The 14,269-nt window shown below is 46.2% G+C and overlaps 1 protein-coding gene across 1 annotated transcript in view; it reads right to left on the bottom strand.

The window, feature by feature from the left end:
• TMC3 (transmembrane channel like 3) overlaps positions 1–14,269 on the bottom strand; it is a 244,009-nt gene that overhangs the window by 125,481 nt on the left and 104,259 nt on the right. The window contains exons 8-10 of the mRNA XM_069625138.1: positions 13,218–13,365; positions 11,187–11,230; positions 515–662 (exon numbers count right to left, since the gene is read on the bottom strand). Coding sequence (XP_069481239.1) covers positions 515–662; positions 11,187–11,230; positions 13,218–13,365 — 340 coding nt within the window. The remainder of the gene's footprint in view (positions 1–514; positions 663–11,186; positions 11,231–13,217; positions 13,366–14,269) is intronic.

Below are 14,269 nucleotides of genomic sequence, written 5' to 3'. Positions count from 1 at the left end.
ACAAAGAGAGAGGTGCAAGGGGAAACCTGGAACAGACTCCAAGAGAAAGCAAAGGAACAGGAGCAGGGAAAACGGAATTACAAGGGCAATCTAACTTTGTGGGTATTATTTCGAAGTTATACTTTCAATATTTTTGGGGGGTGCGCATGCCGCCCTTCCCCTTCACTACGACCCCCATTCCAAACCCCTCCTCACCCCATTTTACCTCTTACTGCACACATACACATACATATACAAATGTGAAGTATGTTCGAAGTAATACCCACAAAGTAAATTACAACAAAGTAATTTACTTTGGGGAAACAACAGTCTACCATCTATCCAGAAGTAAACATTTTAAATTCACAATCTCGTGTGTGTGGTCCCCTGGCACAGAGCCATCCGGCGGGCATCTTCTGATTGAGCACTGGCCATACATGAAACACGTCACTTAACTAAAAAGGGCTACCAATGGGATAGCTGCTTACATGTTTAATGGTCGGTGAGTTTGAGGGGTACATTAATATAGTCTTACCTCATTTTTTTCCCAAAGTGTGAGCTCCAATTTCGTTTGCTCCAATTTCTGGGAGCGATCCACGACAAAGTAAATAATGAAAATGCTGCCAGCGAGCGATAGGAGCACAAGGATGTTGGCGATAATCCTCAAAGTGATCGTCACTGCCCTAGAAAAGAGGTATTGTGCACAGGTGAGGGGCAACATGAAACAACCTCTCAATCACTGGGGCAACATGAAACAACCTCTCAATCACTGGGGCAACATGAAACAACCTCTCAATCACTGGAAAGAGGGCAACATGAAACAACCTCTCAATCACTGGAAAGAGGTATTGTGCACTGGTGAGGGGCAACATGAAACAACCTCTCAATCACTGGAAAGAGGTATTGTGCACAGGTGAGGGGCAACTGAAACAACCTCTCAATCACTGGAAAGAGGTATTGTGCACAGGTGAGGGGCAACATGAAACAACCTCTCAATCACTGAAAAGAGGTATTGTGCACAGGTGAGGGGCAACATGAAACAACCTCTCAATCACTGAAAAGAGGTATTGTGCACAGGTGAGGGGCAACATGAAACAACCTCCCAATCACTGGGGCAACATGAAACAACCTCTCAATCACTGGGGCAACATGAAACAACCTCTCAATCACTGGAAAGAGGTATTGTGCACTGGTGAGGGGCAACATGAAACAACCTCTCAATCACTGGAAAGAGGTATTGTGCACAGGTGAGGGGCAACATGAAACAACCTCTCAATCACTGGAAAAAGGTATTGTGCACAGGTGAGGGGCAACATGAAACAACCTCTCAATCACTGAAAAGAGGTATTGTGCACAGGTGAGGGGCAACATGAAACAACCTCTCAATCACTGAAAAGAGGTATTGTGCACAGGTGAGGGGCAACATGAAACAACCTCTCAATCACTGGGGCAACATGAAACAACCTCTCAATCACTGGGGGAACATGAAACAACCTCTCAATCACTGGAAAGAGGTATTGTGCACAGGTGAGGGGCAACATGAAACAACCTCCCAATCACTGGGGCAACATGAAACAACCTCTCAGTCACTGGGGCAACATGAAACAACCTCTCAATCACTGGAAAGAGGTATTGTGCACTGGTGAGGGGCAACATGAAACAACCTCTCAATCACTGGAAAGAGGTATTGTGCACAGGTGAGGGGCAACATGAAACAACCTCTCAATCACTGGAAAGAGGTATTGTGCACAGGTGAGGGGCAACATGAAACAACCTCTCAATCACTGAAAAGAGGTATTGTGCACAGGTGAGGGGCAACATGAAACAACCTCTCAATCACTGAAAAGAGGTATTGTGCACAGGTGAGGGGCAACATGAAACAACCTCTCAATCACTGGGGCAACATGAAACAACCTCTCAATCAATGGGGCAACATGAAACAACCTCTCAATCACTGGAAAGAGGTATTGTGCACAGGTGAGGGGCAACATGAAACAACCTCTCAATCACTGGGGCAACATGAAACAACCTCTCAATCACTGGGGCAACATGAAACAACCTCTCAATCACTGGAAAGAGGTATTGTGCACTGGTGAGGGGCAACATGAAACAACCTCTCAATCACTGGAAAGAGGTATTGTGCACAGGTGAGGGGCAACATGAAACAACCTCTCAATCACTGGAAAGAGGTATTGTGCACAGGTGAGGGGCAACATGAAACAACCTCTCAATCACTGAAAAGAGGTATTGTGCACAGGTGAGGGGCAACATGAAACAACCTCTCAATCACTGAAAAGAGGTATTGTGCACAGGTGAGGGGCAACATGAAACAACCTCTCAATCACTGGGGCAACATGAAACAACCTCTCAATCACTGGGGCAACATGAAACAACCTCTCAATCACTGGACAGAGGTATTGTGCACAGGTGAGGGGCAACATGAAACAACCTCTCAATCACTGAAAAGAGTTATTGTGCACAGGTGAGGGGCAACATGAAACAACCTCTCAATCACTGGGGTAACATGAAACCACCTCTCAATCACTGGGGCAACATGAAACAACCTCTCAATCACTGGACAGAGGTATTGTGCACAGGTGAGGGGCAACATGAAACAACCTCTCAATCACTGGAAAGAGGTATTGTGCACAGGTGAGGGGCAACATGAAACAACCTCTCAATCACTGGAAAGAGGTATTGTGCACAGGTGAGGGGCAACATGAAACAACCTCTCAATCACTGAAAAGAGGTATTGTGCACAGGTGAGGGGCAACATGAAACAACCTCTCAATCACTGAAAAGAGGTATTGTGCACAGGTGAGGGGCAACATGAAACAACCTCTCAATCACTGAAAAGAGGTATTGTGCACAGGTGAGGGGCAACATGAAACAACCTCTCAATCACTGGGGCAACATGAAACAACCTCTCAATCACTGGGGCAACATGAAACAACCTCTCAATCACTGGACAGAGGTATTGTGCACAGGTGGTGGGCAACATGAAACAACCTCTCAATCACTGGAAAGAGGTATTGTGCACAGGTGAGGGGCAACATGAAACAACCTCTCAATCACTGAAAAGAGGTATTGTGCACAGGTGAGGGGCAACATGAAACAACCTCTCAATCACTGAAAAGGGGTATTGTGCACAGGTGAGGGGCAACATGAAACAACCTCTCAATCACTGAAAAGAGGTATTGTGCACAGGTGAGGGGCAACATGAAACAACCTCTCAATCACTGAAAAGAGGTATTGTGCACAGGTGAGGGGCAACATGAAACAATCACTGGGGCAACATGAAACAACCTCTAAATCACTGGGGCAACATGAAACAACCTCTCAATCACTGGACAGAGGTATTGTGCACAGGTGAGGGGCAACATGAAACAACCTCTCAATCACTGGAAAGAGGTATTGTGCACAGGTGAGGGGCAACATGAAAAACCTCTCAATCACTGGAAAGAGGTATTGTGCACAGGTGAGGGGCAACATGAAACAACCTCTCAATCACTGAAAAGAGGTATTGTGCACAGGTGAGGGGCAACATGAAACAACCTCTCAATCACTGAAAAGAGTTATTGTGCACAGGTGAGGGGCAACATGAAACAACCTCTCAATCACTGGGGTAACATGAAACCACCTCTCAATCACTGGGGCAACATGAAACAACCTCTCAATCACTGGACAGAGGTATTGTGCACAGGTGAGGGGCAACATGAAACAACCTCTCAATCACTGGAAAGAGGTATTGTGCACAGGTGAGGGGCAACATGAAACAACCTCTCAATCACTGGAAAGAGGTATTGTGCACAGGTGAGGGGCAACATGAAACAACCTCTCAATCACTGAAAAGAGGTATTGTGCACAGGTGAGGGGCAACATGAAACAACCTCTCAATCACTGAAAAGAGGTATTGTGCACAGGTGAGGGGCAACATGAAACAACCTCTCAATCACTGAAAAGAGGTATTGTGCACAGGTGAGGGGCAACATGAAACAACCTCTCAATCACTGGGGCAACATGAAACAACCTCTCAATCACTGGGGCAACATGAAACAACCTCTCAATCACTGGACAGAGGTATTGTGCACAGGTGGGGGGCAACATGAAACAACCTCTCAATCACTGGAAAGAGGTATTGTGCACAGGTGAGGGGCAACATGAAACAACCTCTCAATCACTGAAAAGAGGTATTGTGCACAGGTGAGGGGCAACATGAAACAACCTCTCAATCACTGAAAATGGGTATTGTGCACAGGTGAGGGGCAACATGAAACAACCTCTCAATCACTGAAAAGATGTATTTTGCACAGGTGAGGGGCAACATGAAACAACCTCTCAATCACTGGAAAGAGGTATTGTGCACAGGTGAGGGGCAACATGAAACAAGCTCTCAATCACTGGAAAGAGGGATTGTGCACAGGTGAGGGGCAACATGAAACACGCTCTCAATCACTGGAAAGAGGTATTGTGCACAGGTGAGGGGCAACATGAAACAACCTCTCAATCACTGAAAAGAGGTATTGTGCACAGGTGAGGGGCAACATGAAACAACCTCTCAATCACTGGAATAAGACATTGGAACACGATGGTTTCTGTGGTTCAATTTAAGCAAACAAAAAGCACGTTCCTATATCAGCACAAGGGCAAGACTCTGTTTTTAAAGCTTTCTTGGATCATCAAACACAGGTGCAACCTCAAGTCCAGGATTTTATTAAAAAAGTCACCTGTGTAAAGAGTGATGGGAAAATACAGCACAACACCCCAAGGGGTTGGGGGTTCTGCAGAGTTACGATACAACAAGGACACATAGCTACGCATTGGCACAGGGGTGTTGCTAGGTTTGGAAAAGATCCAGGGCTACGCTAATTTTGGGACTGTCGGGACTCGGGGCTAGCAAGCCTTTTTGGTTATAACCCCTGAGCTTCTATCCGGGGCTACAACCAAAAGACATGGGGCTGTAGCCCCCCCAGCCACCACTTAGCACCGCCTCTGTGCTCATACAACTGAAGCTTCATATCAAAAACATGGCTGGATTGGCAGAGAGCCTGTGGTACCACACCCGGAATTTAACACACTACTGCACACCTTTCGCTTCGTCATGCGGCACTGTGGTACCCACCCATGTACACTCATCAATTTCAATTAAATCCATTCCCATGCAAGATCATCGTGGCGTACGTGCACCTGCTGAGTCAAAAGTGAAATTCACCAGGTAAAAAGCAAAAAAAGAAGCGTCTGAAAATAAAAAATACAAAAAAACGATTTAAAAAATCAAGCAGCAACCTCTGCAATGGGGCATTACTGGCAGATAATGGGCAGGTGCCAAGGTTACAGGCCTGAGTGAAGCAAGGGCCTTAACGGGCTACCCAGGGCCATTACCTGGTGGTAATGCCTGCCACTGGGAGGGGCTCGGGTACTGTAGCTATTAGCGCCCTGGCATGAGTGAAATGATGGATGGTGACCATTATTTAAGTTAAAAGAATGCAGAAGAAATGGCGGCCATTGGGGGTGTACTAGCAGGGAGGCCGCGGCGCGGGTGAATTCAGGGAGGAGGGTGCTGGCAGGGATCTTTGAGTTGCGCAGGGGCAACAAGGTGGGGGCTTCTTGAAGTGGGGGTGGGGCCAGTGTTGTTGCCTCATGGGGAGATGGTGGTCTTCTGCTGATGGGGGAACTTGGAAGTCAAGAGATGATCTGGTAATGCCTGCCTTCCTGATTGGCTGCGAGGCTCACAGATGTCATTGCCCGAGTACAACAGGAAGGGATGAAATGACAAACTATATGAATGGCCCAGGAAAGCAGACACACAGTGACACCCCTGCAGAAACATGATGCTGGGCTTTGATTTGATGCAGTGAGGTAGTGATGTCGAGGAAACCTTGTTGCTGGTTGGGTTTTGCTTCTCGACATGGTGTGATATTGAGTGATAAGCTACACCGATTTGTAAACATGTAACAATTGACTGAAAAGTGATGGCCATGTCACCAGGGTGCAAGAAACATAAGTTACAGACCCTAAGGGTTGTGCAGGCCTTCACTAGATGCTGTGATTATTCCAACTGCTGGGGCCTGACTGCACATTAGGGCTGGAACCTAACACGTATGGGGACTTTTCAGGACAGGATTGCCACGGCATGCATTCGATGCAGGACAGAGCCAGGGATTGCATCGTTTTGGCAAAGTTGTTTGTTGGAATTTCCCGCTGTTATCAGGGATTATGTTTGAGTCGGACAGGTCTCCTGGAGGTTTGCTTCCACGCACAGGCTATTGTTTTATACACTGGTGAAGGCCCCCACCTGAACAGGGAGACGTAGTATTTAAGGGTAGCGTTCTGATTGCCTTAATTAATGTGCTGCCATCAGATCACAATATCTTCTAGACGCCATTAAGTATTAATAAGCCACACCTGGTCACACAATTCTATTTAACCTAATGAAAGATTCCCGTTCATCCAAGACAGCTCATGTCTGACTAAAAATGAACCTTTGTGGTCACCCGTCAGTTTTTTCAATAAAACAAGCAAACATGTGTTTCTTTTAAGAAAGGCCGTGTTGCTGTGCCTAGTCATTGCTGCCCGGGGTTGACCAGCGACAGGTGGTTTATTTGTCGTAGGAGGGTTACCCTTGAAACTCCCAAATTTGAATTCAAGAGGAGGGGGGTCATAACTGACTCTTTCGGGATAGTATGGCCTTCTCCTGGTATAAGGGCTGCTCCAGGACTCACCACCCTAAGGGCAATCCCCAACCCTACAAGGATTGGCTGCAAGCACTGCGTCCAATATTGGGCTTCAGGTGCCTTTACACCTAGTCTAGTCTCGGGAGGATAGCTCAGGGGCAATGTGCTCGCCTTGGAAGCAAAACGACGCGGAGCAACACAGGTTCAATCCACCGGGTCTGCGCTTAGAAACCTCTGGGTATTAAGCACGTTATGAATAACCTATCACATCCTATCCTACCTGGGAAGAGGCTCGGGCAAGGACGCATGAACACAACATGCTTCCCCTTAATCACCGGGGAAGTGTAAATAGAGAAAACACTCTGCTCCAGTTAAAAGAATAGATGTTATCCCAGAAAAACATGCAGCTTGCTACTCTAGAAAATAAATAGCCATACAATCAAAAGGTCCCACAATAGCACATTAAAGTTGCTCTCAATAGGAACACCTTCCGTCACCTATTCAACACCATATTTTGGAATCCGGGCTGGGCAACTATCCCAAAAATCTCTCTTCAGATTCGAAAAGTAAATCATAATCAAAGTTGCATTTATAATAGCAGTAAAGCACTCTGGGGTGATCTCTGCCAGCCAAGAATTGACTGGCACTGTGTGTAGGTCCATCTTTCACTGGTGGGTGGCTTCCTGGCAGGCCTTTCTGCCTATTTTAGGTATGTTGCCGTATTGGATACCACATATATGGACCCTTTAAGCATCAAGGCTGATTGAAACACCACGTCACCTGGACATGTATTGTGTAGAGCAACAAAGCCAAGGGTGGTGCCCGCCGTGTGGGGCATCCTCCCACCGGAGCCACTGGAATCAGAACTATCACACGGTGTCCGGTCATCTGGTCGAAAAAAAAAGGGTCGAATGTATTTATTTATTTATTTATATATTTTTTTTTAGTTTGGTTGCTTAAAAAATATTTTTTAATAAAGAAAAAGGGGGATTGGGGGGAACCCCCCATAAAATAAAAAAATTTAAAAAAATCGACCTTTTTTTTGGACCATTTTACATCGATCAAATGGTCATTCGACCATTTGGTTTTCGACCAAATGACTGGTAGCCCTATCACACCCTATCACACCCTATTCTGAAAAGTTGCCCATTATTTAACGCTGTGCTGGGGGTGTCAAGCTCGCTGTTCCAAACTATCATTGCCTTGTTAATTGTGATTCTGCTCTAGGACAGCTGTGCTTTACTGTGTATTAATCAGTATTTCCCATTTTCGTGTGATTGCTGCCTTACAGCGTGTGCGTGTGTGTCTGTGTGTTTGCATGTTTATAGGTGTGACACGTGCATATGATTTTATTTTAACAAGAACTGAGTTGACGACAGCAGGAATAGTGCAAACCAGCCATGCTTCCATAGTATCCAGAATGAGTGTGGGTGGGAAAAATGGACACTGAATCATTTTCATGGCAGAACATGTGCACATTTTTGGCCACTCCAGAAACCTTATTGCTTTCAGAGTCCGAAGGGTTGACAGGCCTAGCAGTAAATTAAACACTGGCGAGAACACTGGGATGTTGGCAGACAATGCCTTGGCAGGGGGCACTAATGGCTGGCACAAGCACTTGTGTAACCAAGTAAGCCTTCTTGAACTGCGCCACGATGCCTGAGGGCAGATGTGCGATCAATATATGCCAATAAAATAATAAATAAATAAAATAAAGGAATCCTTTGTCCTAACATTGCAATATTTTGCCTTTGCTTCTGCTAGTTGAGCAGCTGAACACCTCGGCCGGAGATCCCGCCCCATTGGCCTCCCATACATTGGAGACATGAGACCGTGCAACGTTTGACACCAGCCGTCGCACCACTACCGCAGCGAGTATTTGGAGGAAGATACCAATTGAGAGAGCCCTATCGAATGTACCCCCAAGGTAATGGTATCCTGCAGGAGGAACTCCCTGAAGGAACATGAAGAAGAGCAAAGTAGATGAGCCTGTGACGTCATGAGAAGGTGTGCTCGACGTCTCGAGACATTGGCTAAAGATAATGTATGATAATGTATGATCCCTAATAATACTGAGGGTGAAGTAAAAGACTGAGTGAACTCTTAAGGGTAAAAGAAGAAGGTTACACGTGCACAAGCTGCTGTTGAGAACAATCATTCAATACATGTACAGACGCTGAAATGGAAGGTAGATTAAGTCATCATAGAAGCCTGCAAGTAGTAATTACTACTTGCTAGCGAAGCCGCCATTGCACAGAATCTGGAAAACGATGTTGCAGCAAGAAAAGCGGGCTCGTGGAGATGCGTGGCGAGGCTGCTTGGCTGAAAGTCAAGATTCTAGAAGACAAGGTCAGCTATCTACAATGGAGAAGAACAAGTGTGCAGAGGGTGAATCTTTTCACAGCAGGGTGCAATTAAATACATATGAGATGCCAAGTTTTAATTCATTTAGAGCATTTAAAAGCTGCAAACTGGACCAGATCGTGGTCTCCTGTCACGTGAGCTGAGGATGGAAATAGAGTTCTAACTTGGAGTCCCAGAACACGATGGCGAGTGCCCTGACTCCTGTGCATTCCTAGGACAAGAATACTCTGCAAGGCCAAGTACAAAGACAATTTCATGGCAGAAGGCATGGACAATGAGAGATGCACGGCTAATTGGCTGGTGAGGTAGTCTCATGTCCTATTTCCCTGTACCTGGGTCTGGGCTTAGGTGCTGGTAAATGAACCAAATGTTCCAGACATGGCACAAGCGAGCCAACTAATTATATTAGTCCATATAACAAAGGACCTTATAGTTTGAAGACCAATGAGAACCTGTGTATCTAATGTTTCTGAAATGACATGTTTTCTAGAGGTAGGCATAAATTGTCCACCTGATAACGGGCAGCCAATAACAATTTGATCTCTTATAGAATTGTAAATCTAGATGTCTGCCTTAACCAATCCGAGCCCCTGCTAGGTTTTTCATTATTTGCACATAGTATGACGTCACTCTGATGCAGTTTTTGGTATAAAATCTATATTTTATGTGGAGATCATTGAGAGGCTGAGCGTATGTCCGTTGATGTCTGTTGTAACCTCCCTGTTTCAGACAATTGTTAATAAAACAGTACTTTGCCATCTTCCTGAGTTGGTTCGGTTATTTGGACTCAGAATTATTCTGGTGTAATCCCATCCATTCTAGATGCACGTTCGGCAAGTGCCATAAACTCAATGTTCTAATAATATGACTTTCACCCCTGTTGTGGGAGGGCAGACATGGACGGTAACGGCCCGCCAGCCCGACCCTAGGTAGGCCAAGCGAAGCAAGGGCCTCCGCAAGTGTTGGGGGCCGTTACTGGCCATGTCCGCTCCCCAAAGCGGAGGTGAAAGCCATTCTCACCCTAGTGTTTATCCTGGGTGCGAATGGCTTCTTTTTTTACCTCAGGAGAATGGATGTGCAAGCAACACCTATCTCATGATGGGCTCCAGCAGATGGAAAAGGGACGAAGTCCTGTTTCTATGTCTATGGCAGCCGGGAGCAGAAAGGAGCTCCGGGAGTGGAGCACAAATCTCTGGTTCATCAGGTAAGTGCGGAGGGAGGGGGGAGGTGGAGAAGGGATTTGGTTTGTTATTGGGGTGGGGTGGCAACAAGGAGAGACTCCCTGTTGCCTGCCCACATTAAAAAAAATGTTTAAAAGTGCCACCCGGTGAAGAGACTCGGGTGGCTGGAAACAGCGGGCGAAGAATGTGTATTCTCCCCCTGGTAACAATCCCCGCTCCCCCCCTCCAAGGGCCATTACCAGCTGGTAATGTCCTTTCACCCTCGTTAAATGCCCTTACTTTGAGCAGGTCCTTAACTCGGTTAGAGGGCAAATACCACGGGGTAATTCACCATGAATATGGCATTATTGCTTAATTAGCATATAGATGCCCTTACAGACCTTCTCTCAACCAATAGGAATGCTTACAATGCAGTCTATAATCACTGGTATAGACCTCATTCCAAACATCCTGGCAAACATCACAGAAAACAATTGATCTTAGCTGTGCAAGTGGAGCATGTGCAGTACATTAACACACAGCAGTGAAATACACAATGTGTACAGTGTATTATTTCTAGTTCTGTGTTCAATAAATGTGTTTTACAAGTTACTGTTGTGTGCTCACACGTTTCCCCACAATAGAAATGTGCTTCTGTTTAGTTGAAAAACTCCACATGGCAACAGCCTTATGGGCTGAGGGAGGGGGGCATTATTAGGTGGGTTAATGACCAATCCCCAACTTATAGCCCTCTACTTTGTTGCGGGCAATTTATTGACTGGGCAATTATCCCATGATATTAACCCCCCTGTCAGTCCATAAGGCTCAATTATTTCAAACTAGGAAAGGGCTATAATTGTGGTAGCAAAGGTAGTGATGTTGAATTATTAGTGACCGGTCTTAGCTTTTAACGAAAATTTCAATTTCTATTTAAAAACACACATTGATTAATTAGTCCACCTGAAATGTATTTAACAGAAACTTCATCACTTTGATCTTCGATACCTACAGGTTTTTGCTCTTCTTCTTTTCCTGTTCTTCCAAAATGGCTTCCTTGAACAAAAAAGATAGTATTTAGTTACAATAAGTGAAAACAAACTGAATATTCCCAACATTAGATGCCTTTCAGAGCAACAGCCTGTTTCTCCGGTCCATGCAGTAACCCCAAAATAAGAAGTCATTACTGAGATTACCAATGACCCCACCTGATGTTGGCCGGCCGGCCACAAGCACAGTAAAAAGTGTACAAAGCTGCTTTGGACTAGATCCATGTACTGTCAGCTCCCACTAACTGGCCATCTTGCGTTGAGCCCCGCAAGCGTGGAATTGATTATTGAGTCCGAGAGCATATATCTTCTGACTCCGAGGCGTTTTACCTATCCCCCGGCAAGCCCATCCGCTCACAATAAATTCCCCCTTGTACAAAGCTGGATATCCAAGACCTCTAGGCCCTGACATTTACTCACTGGGAGTAACTTATTACAGAGCTCGGCTCCTGCAGGCGCGGGCCTTGCTTTACGTGAACAATCCGGCTTAACCCTTTAAGGAGCGCCGGGTGAATGTGTAAGTGATCCCCCACTTTAGGAACTCTCTGGGGTCTGGTTGCCCTAGTGATCTTTGGAGGTGATCAAAGGACAGTCCGAGCATGCTATATACTTTACCCTTACACAGTATACCCATCCAAACCTTTGAAAAATCACTTAAATCTCCTTTAATTGGTCCTGGTAGTATGGGGGGCAGCCTAAGCTTTTTGAGCGATGCGCTGAGATTCATGATTAATGAGAATTCCAGGCATGTAGCTGGACTTAGACTTTATGTGGCCAATCTCCAAAGGTCCTTCCCAGAATACTGTTTTTGGAAAAGCACAGAGTTTAGGGAGTTGGGGATGTGCCAAATCATTGTGGTCATCTCATGGGGGATGGGGAGCACTTAGCTGTCCTTGTCATTGCTGCTTTGCATGTTAATGCTGTGATATTGAATTAACTGATGGCTGAGTGACAGATAACCTTTCAAACTTTGGTTGCATAGCCCCAGTTTCTTTTTATTCAAATACCACAATTTGTGATGGCTTAGAAGACTAAAGTATCGGCTTCTGCGCTCTTTTTTATAATCACACCTGAGATGGTTGAACTCCTGCAGGACTAACTTAACCGTGTGTCCTCTTGAAGGGGAGGTCATGTCTACAATTTAATCAAGCAAGAGTGACAGTGCTATTTTTACATAACCCTGGCAGGAAGCGGAAAGAGACAGCATGGGCGAGTCAGAGGAAGCCAAGAGTGAGAGGCCGGCCCATTCGCACCCAGGTGGGATACATAGAGTGGCATAGAGTGGCATAGAGTGGCATAGAGTGACATAGAGTGGCATAGAGTGGCATAGGAACAGCATGGACGAAAGAAAGCTGACCCTGCCGTGAATTGAGCACATAAGAAATAATAAGGACTCCAACACAAAAGTGCCAGTAGAAATGTTGCGTGTTGTTGTTTAAGTGGTTATTTGGAAAGTTTTGTGTTGAAAATGCAAATAAAAAGGTTTTTTAAAAAAAACCCTGGCAGGAACCGCTATCAAACATCATCTCAGGACTGATTTATTTATGGGGTGGATTTTGCAGTGAGCTGCACGTCACCTTCAGGAATCAATAACACTGGAGATCCGTGCTGTGACATGCGTAAAATGCGTCATTTCAGAATGCTCTGGCGGGTGTGTGTGCATGAAATATCCCATAATTCTCCTAGAGTTGCACTGCGCCCACTCCCACTTGGCGGAGACTGGAGGCCATCTACGCGCTACCCATTGGTTGCTTCCCAAAATGGATCAGGGTATCATGAAGGCAGGCCTCACACTGTGTTGTGGTTTTGGAAGTAGCCGGTATGCCCTGGTAACATGAATCACGCTTGCCTTGACACGGTGCCCGTTTGGAGAGGAGGACCCTACATCGCCAGGTAATGGCACAGGAGTACATGAGCCGGTGCCGCAGTAGCGCGCAATACTTGGGGACCGACCGAGCGGAGGGTAATGTCGCCTTAAGTGGCCCGTGGCTCACCCTGATGCTGTTCACGATGGCGGCGGCCTTGCTCTCCGCGGCCTCCGTGTTCCCTATCAGGTAGTCCCAGGCGCAGAAGACCCTCCAGCAGAAGGTGTAGTTTTCGTCCGAGGCGCTCGCCAGGCTCATCCTTGAGTTCTTCGCCATTCTGGGAGAAGAAGAGGCCGGAGAGCTGTCAATCTTATAAGGAGATGTCCATACAACAAAGGCGACCAACAAAACCTATTCAACATAATTAACCCACATCTAATGTATAAAATGGTAGGCGCTGCTCAGCCATCTTGTATTTGTAACCCTGGTGGGTTGCTTTGCAGCAAGGCCTCTCCACTGACCCTGTGGCCTATCAGTGCTTATGAACAGGGGGCAGCCTCGGGTGGGCAATAAAGATGGTTAACAGACATAACATGCTACATCATACCGTGAGGTCTTGGGGGTTAGAGGTTGTGTGATGTCACTTCCAGCGTTTCCGGAAGTGACATCACACCTCCCTGCATCATAGAGAGTGGCCAGCCAGCTTCCGGCTCTGTTTCTTACTGCGTCGTGTACTCAGGCTCTAGGATCCCTGTTTTGGGGGAAATTGTATGGCTTTTGACATGGCACTAATAACGTGATACAGCAGCTACTGTGTGAAATTCATGACTGACACTCAGCCTCTGCCGCAATGCCTGGCCCTTGAAGCCCTGTCATCACCATAGCTGTAGTCTTTGCTGCAAGATGAACATCAAAACAAAACAACAGGACCCTCCAATACCGCATCTTCACCTGGGAAAGGAAGGCAGTGCTTTAGGAAGAGGGACGCCATTTTAAAAATAGGTTTGTTTTGGTTTCTGTGTTGTTGAAGAGATTGTTCCAAGGTTGGGGTGCATTTTCTACAGGATTCAACAGCAAAGGTGAGGCTATGTGTTATGTTAACATGCTTAATCCTTGTGTGGCATCACCACGTCCACTCCAGTAGTCTCTAAGTGCCCGCCGTTGTCTGTAAAAGAGCTTTGTGTGCCCCTGCCCAGGATAACAACACTCTAGTCTTGCTGGAGAAACGGGCATGAACTTTG

The sequence above is a fragment of the Ambystoma mexicanum genome, chromosome 11, assembly GCF_040938575.1.
Source record: "Ambystoma mexicanum isolate Mex_15411 chromosome 11, UKY_AmexF1_1, whole genome shotgun sequence".
NCBI classification, from domain to species: domain Eukaryota; kingdom Metazoa; phylum Chordata; class Amphibia; order Caudata; family Ambystomatidae; genus Ambystoma; species Ambystoma mexicanum.
This window is presented reverse-complemented; position numbering and strand designations above follow the sequence as displayed.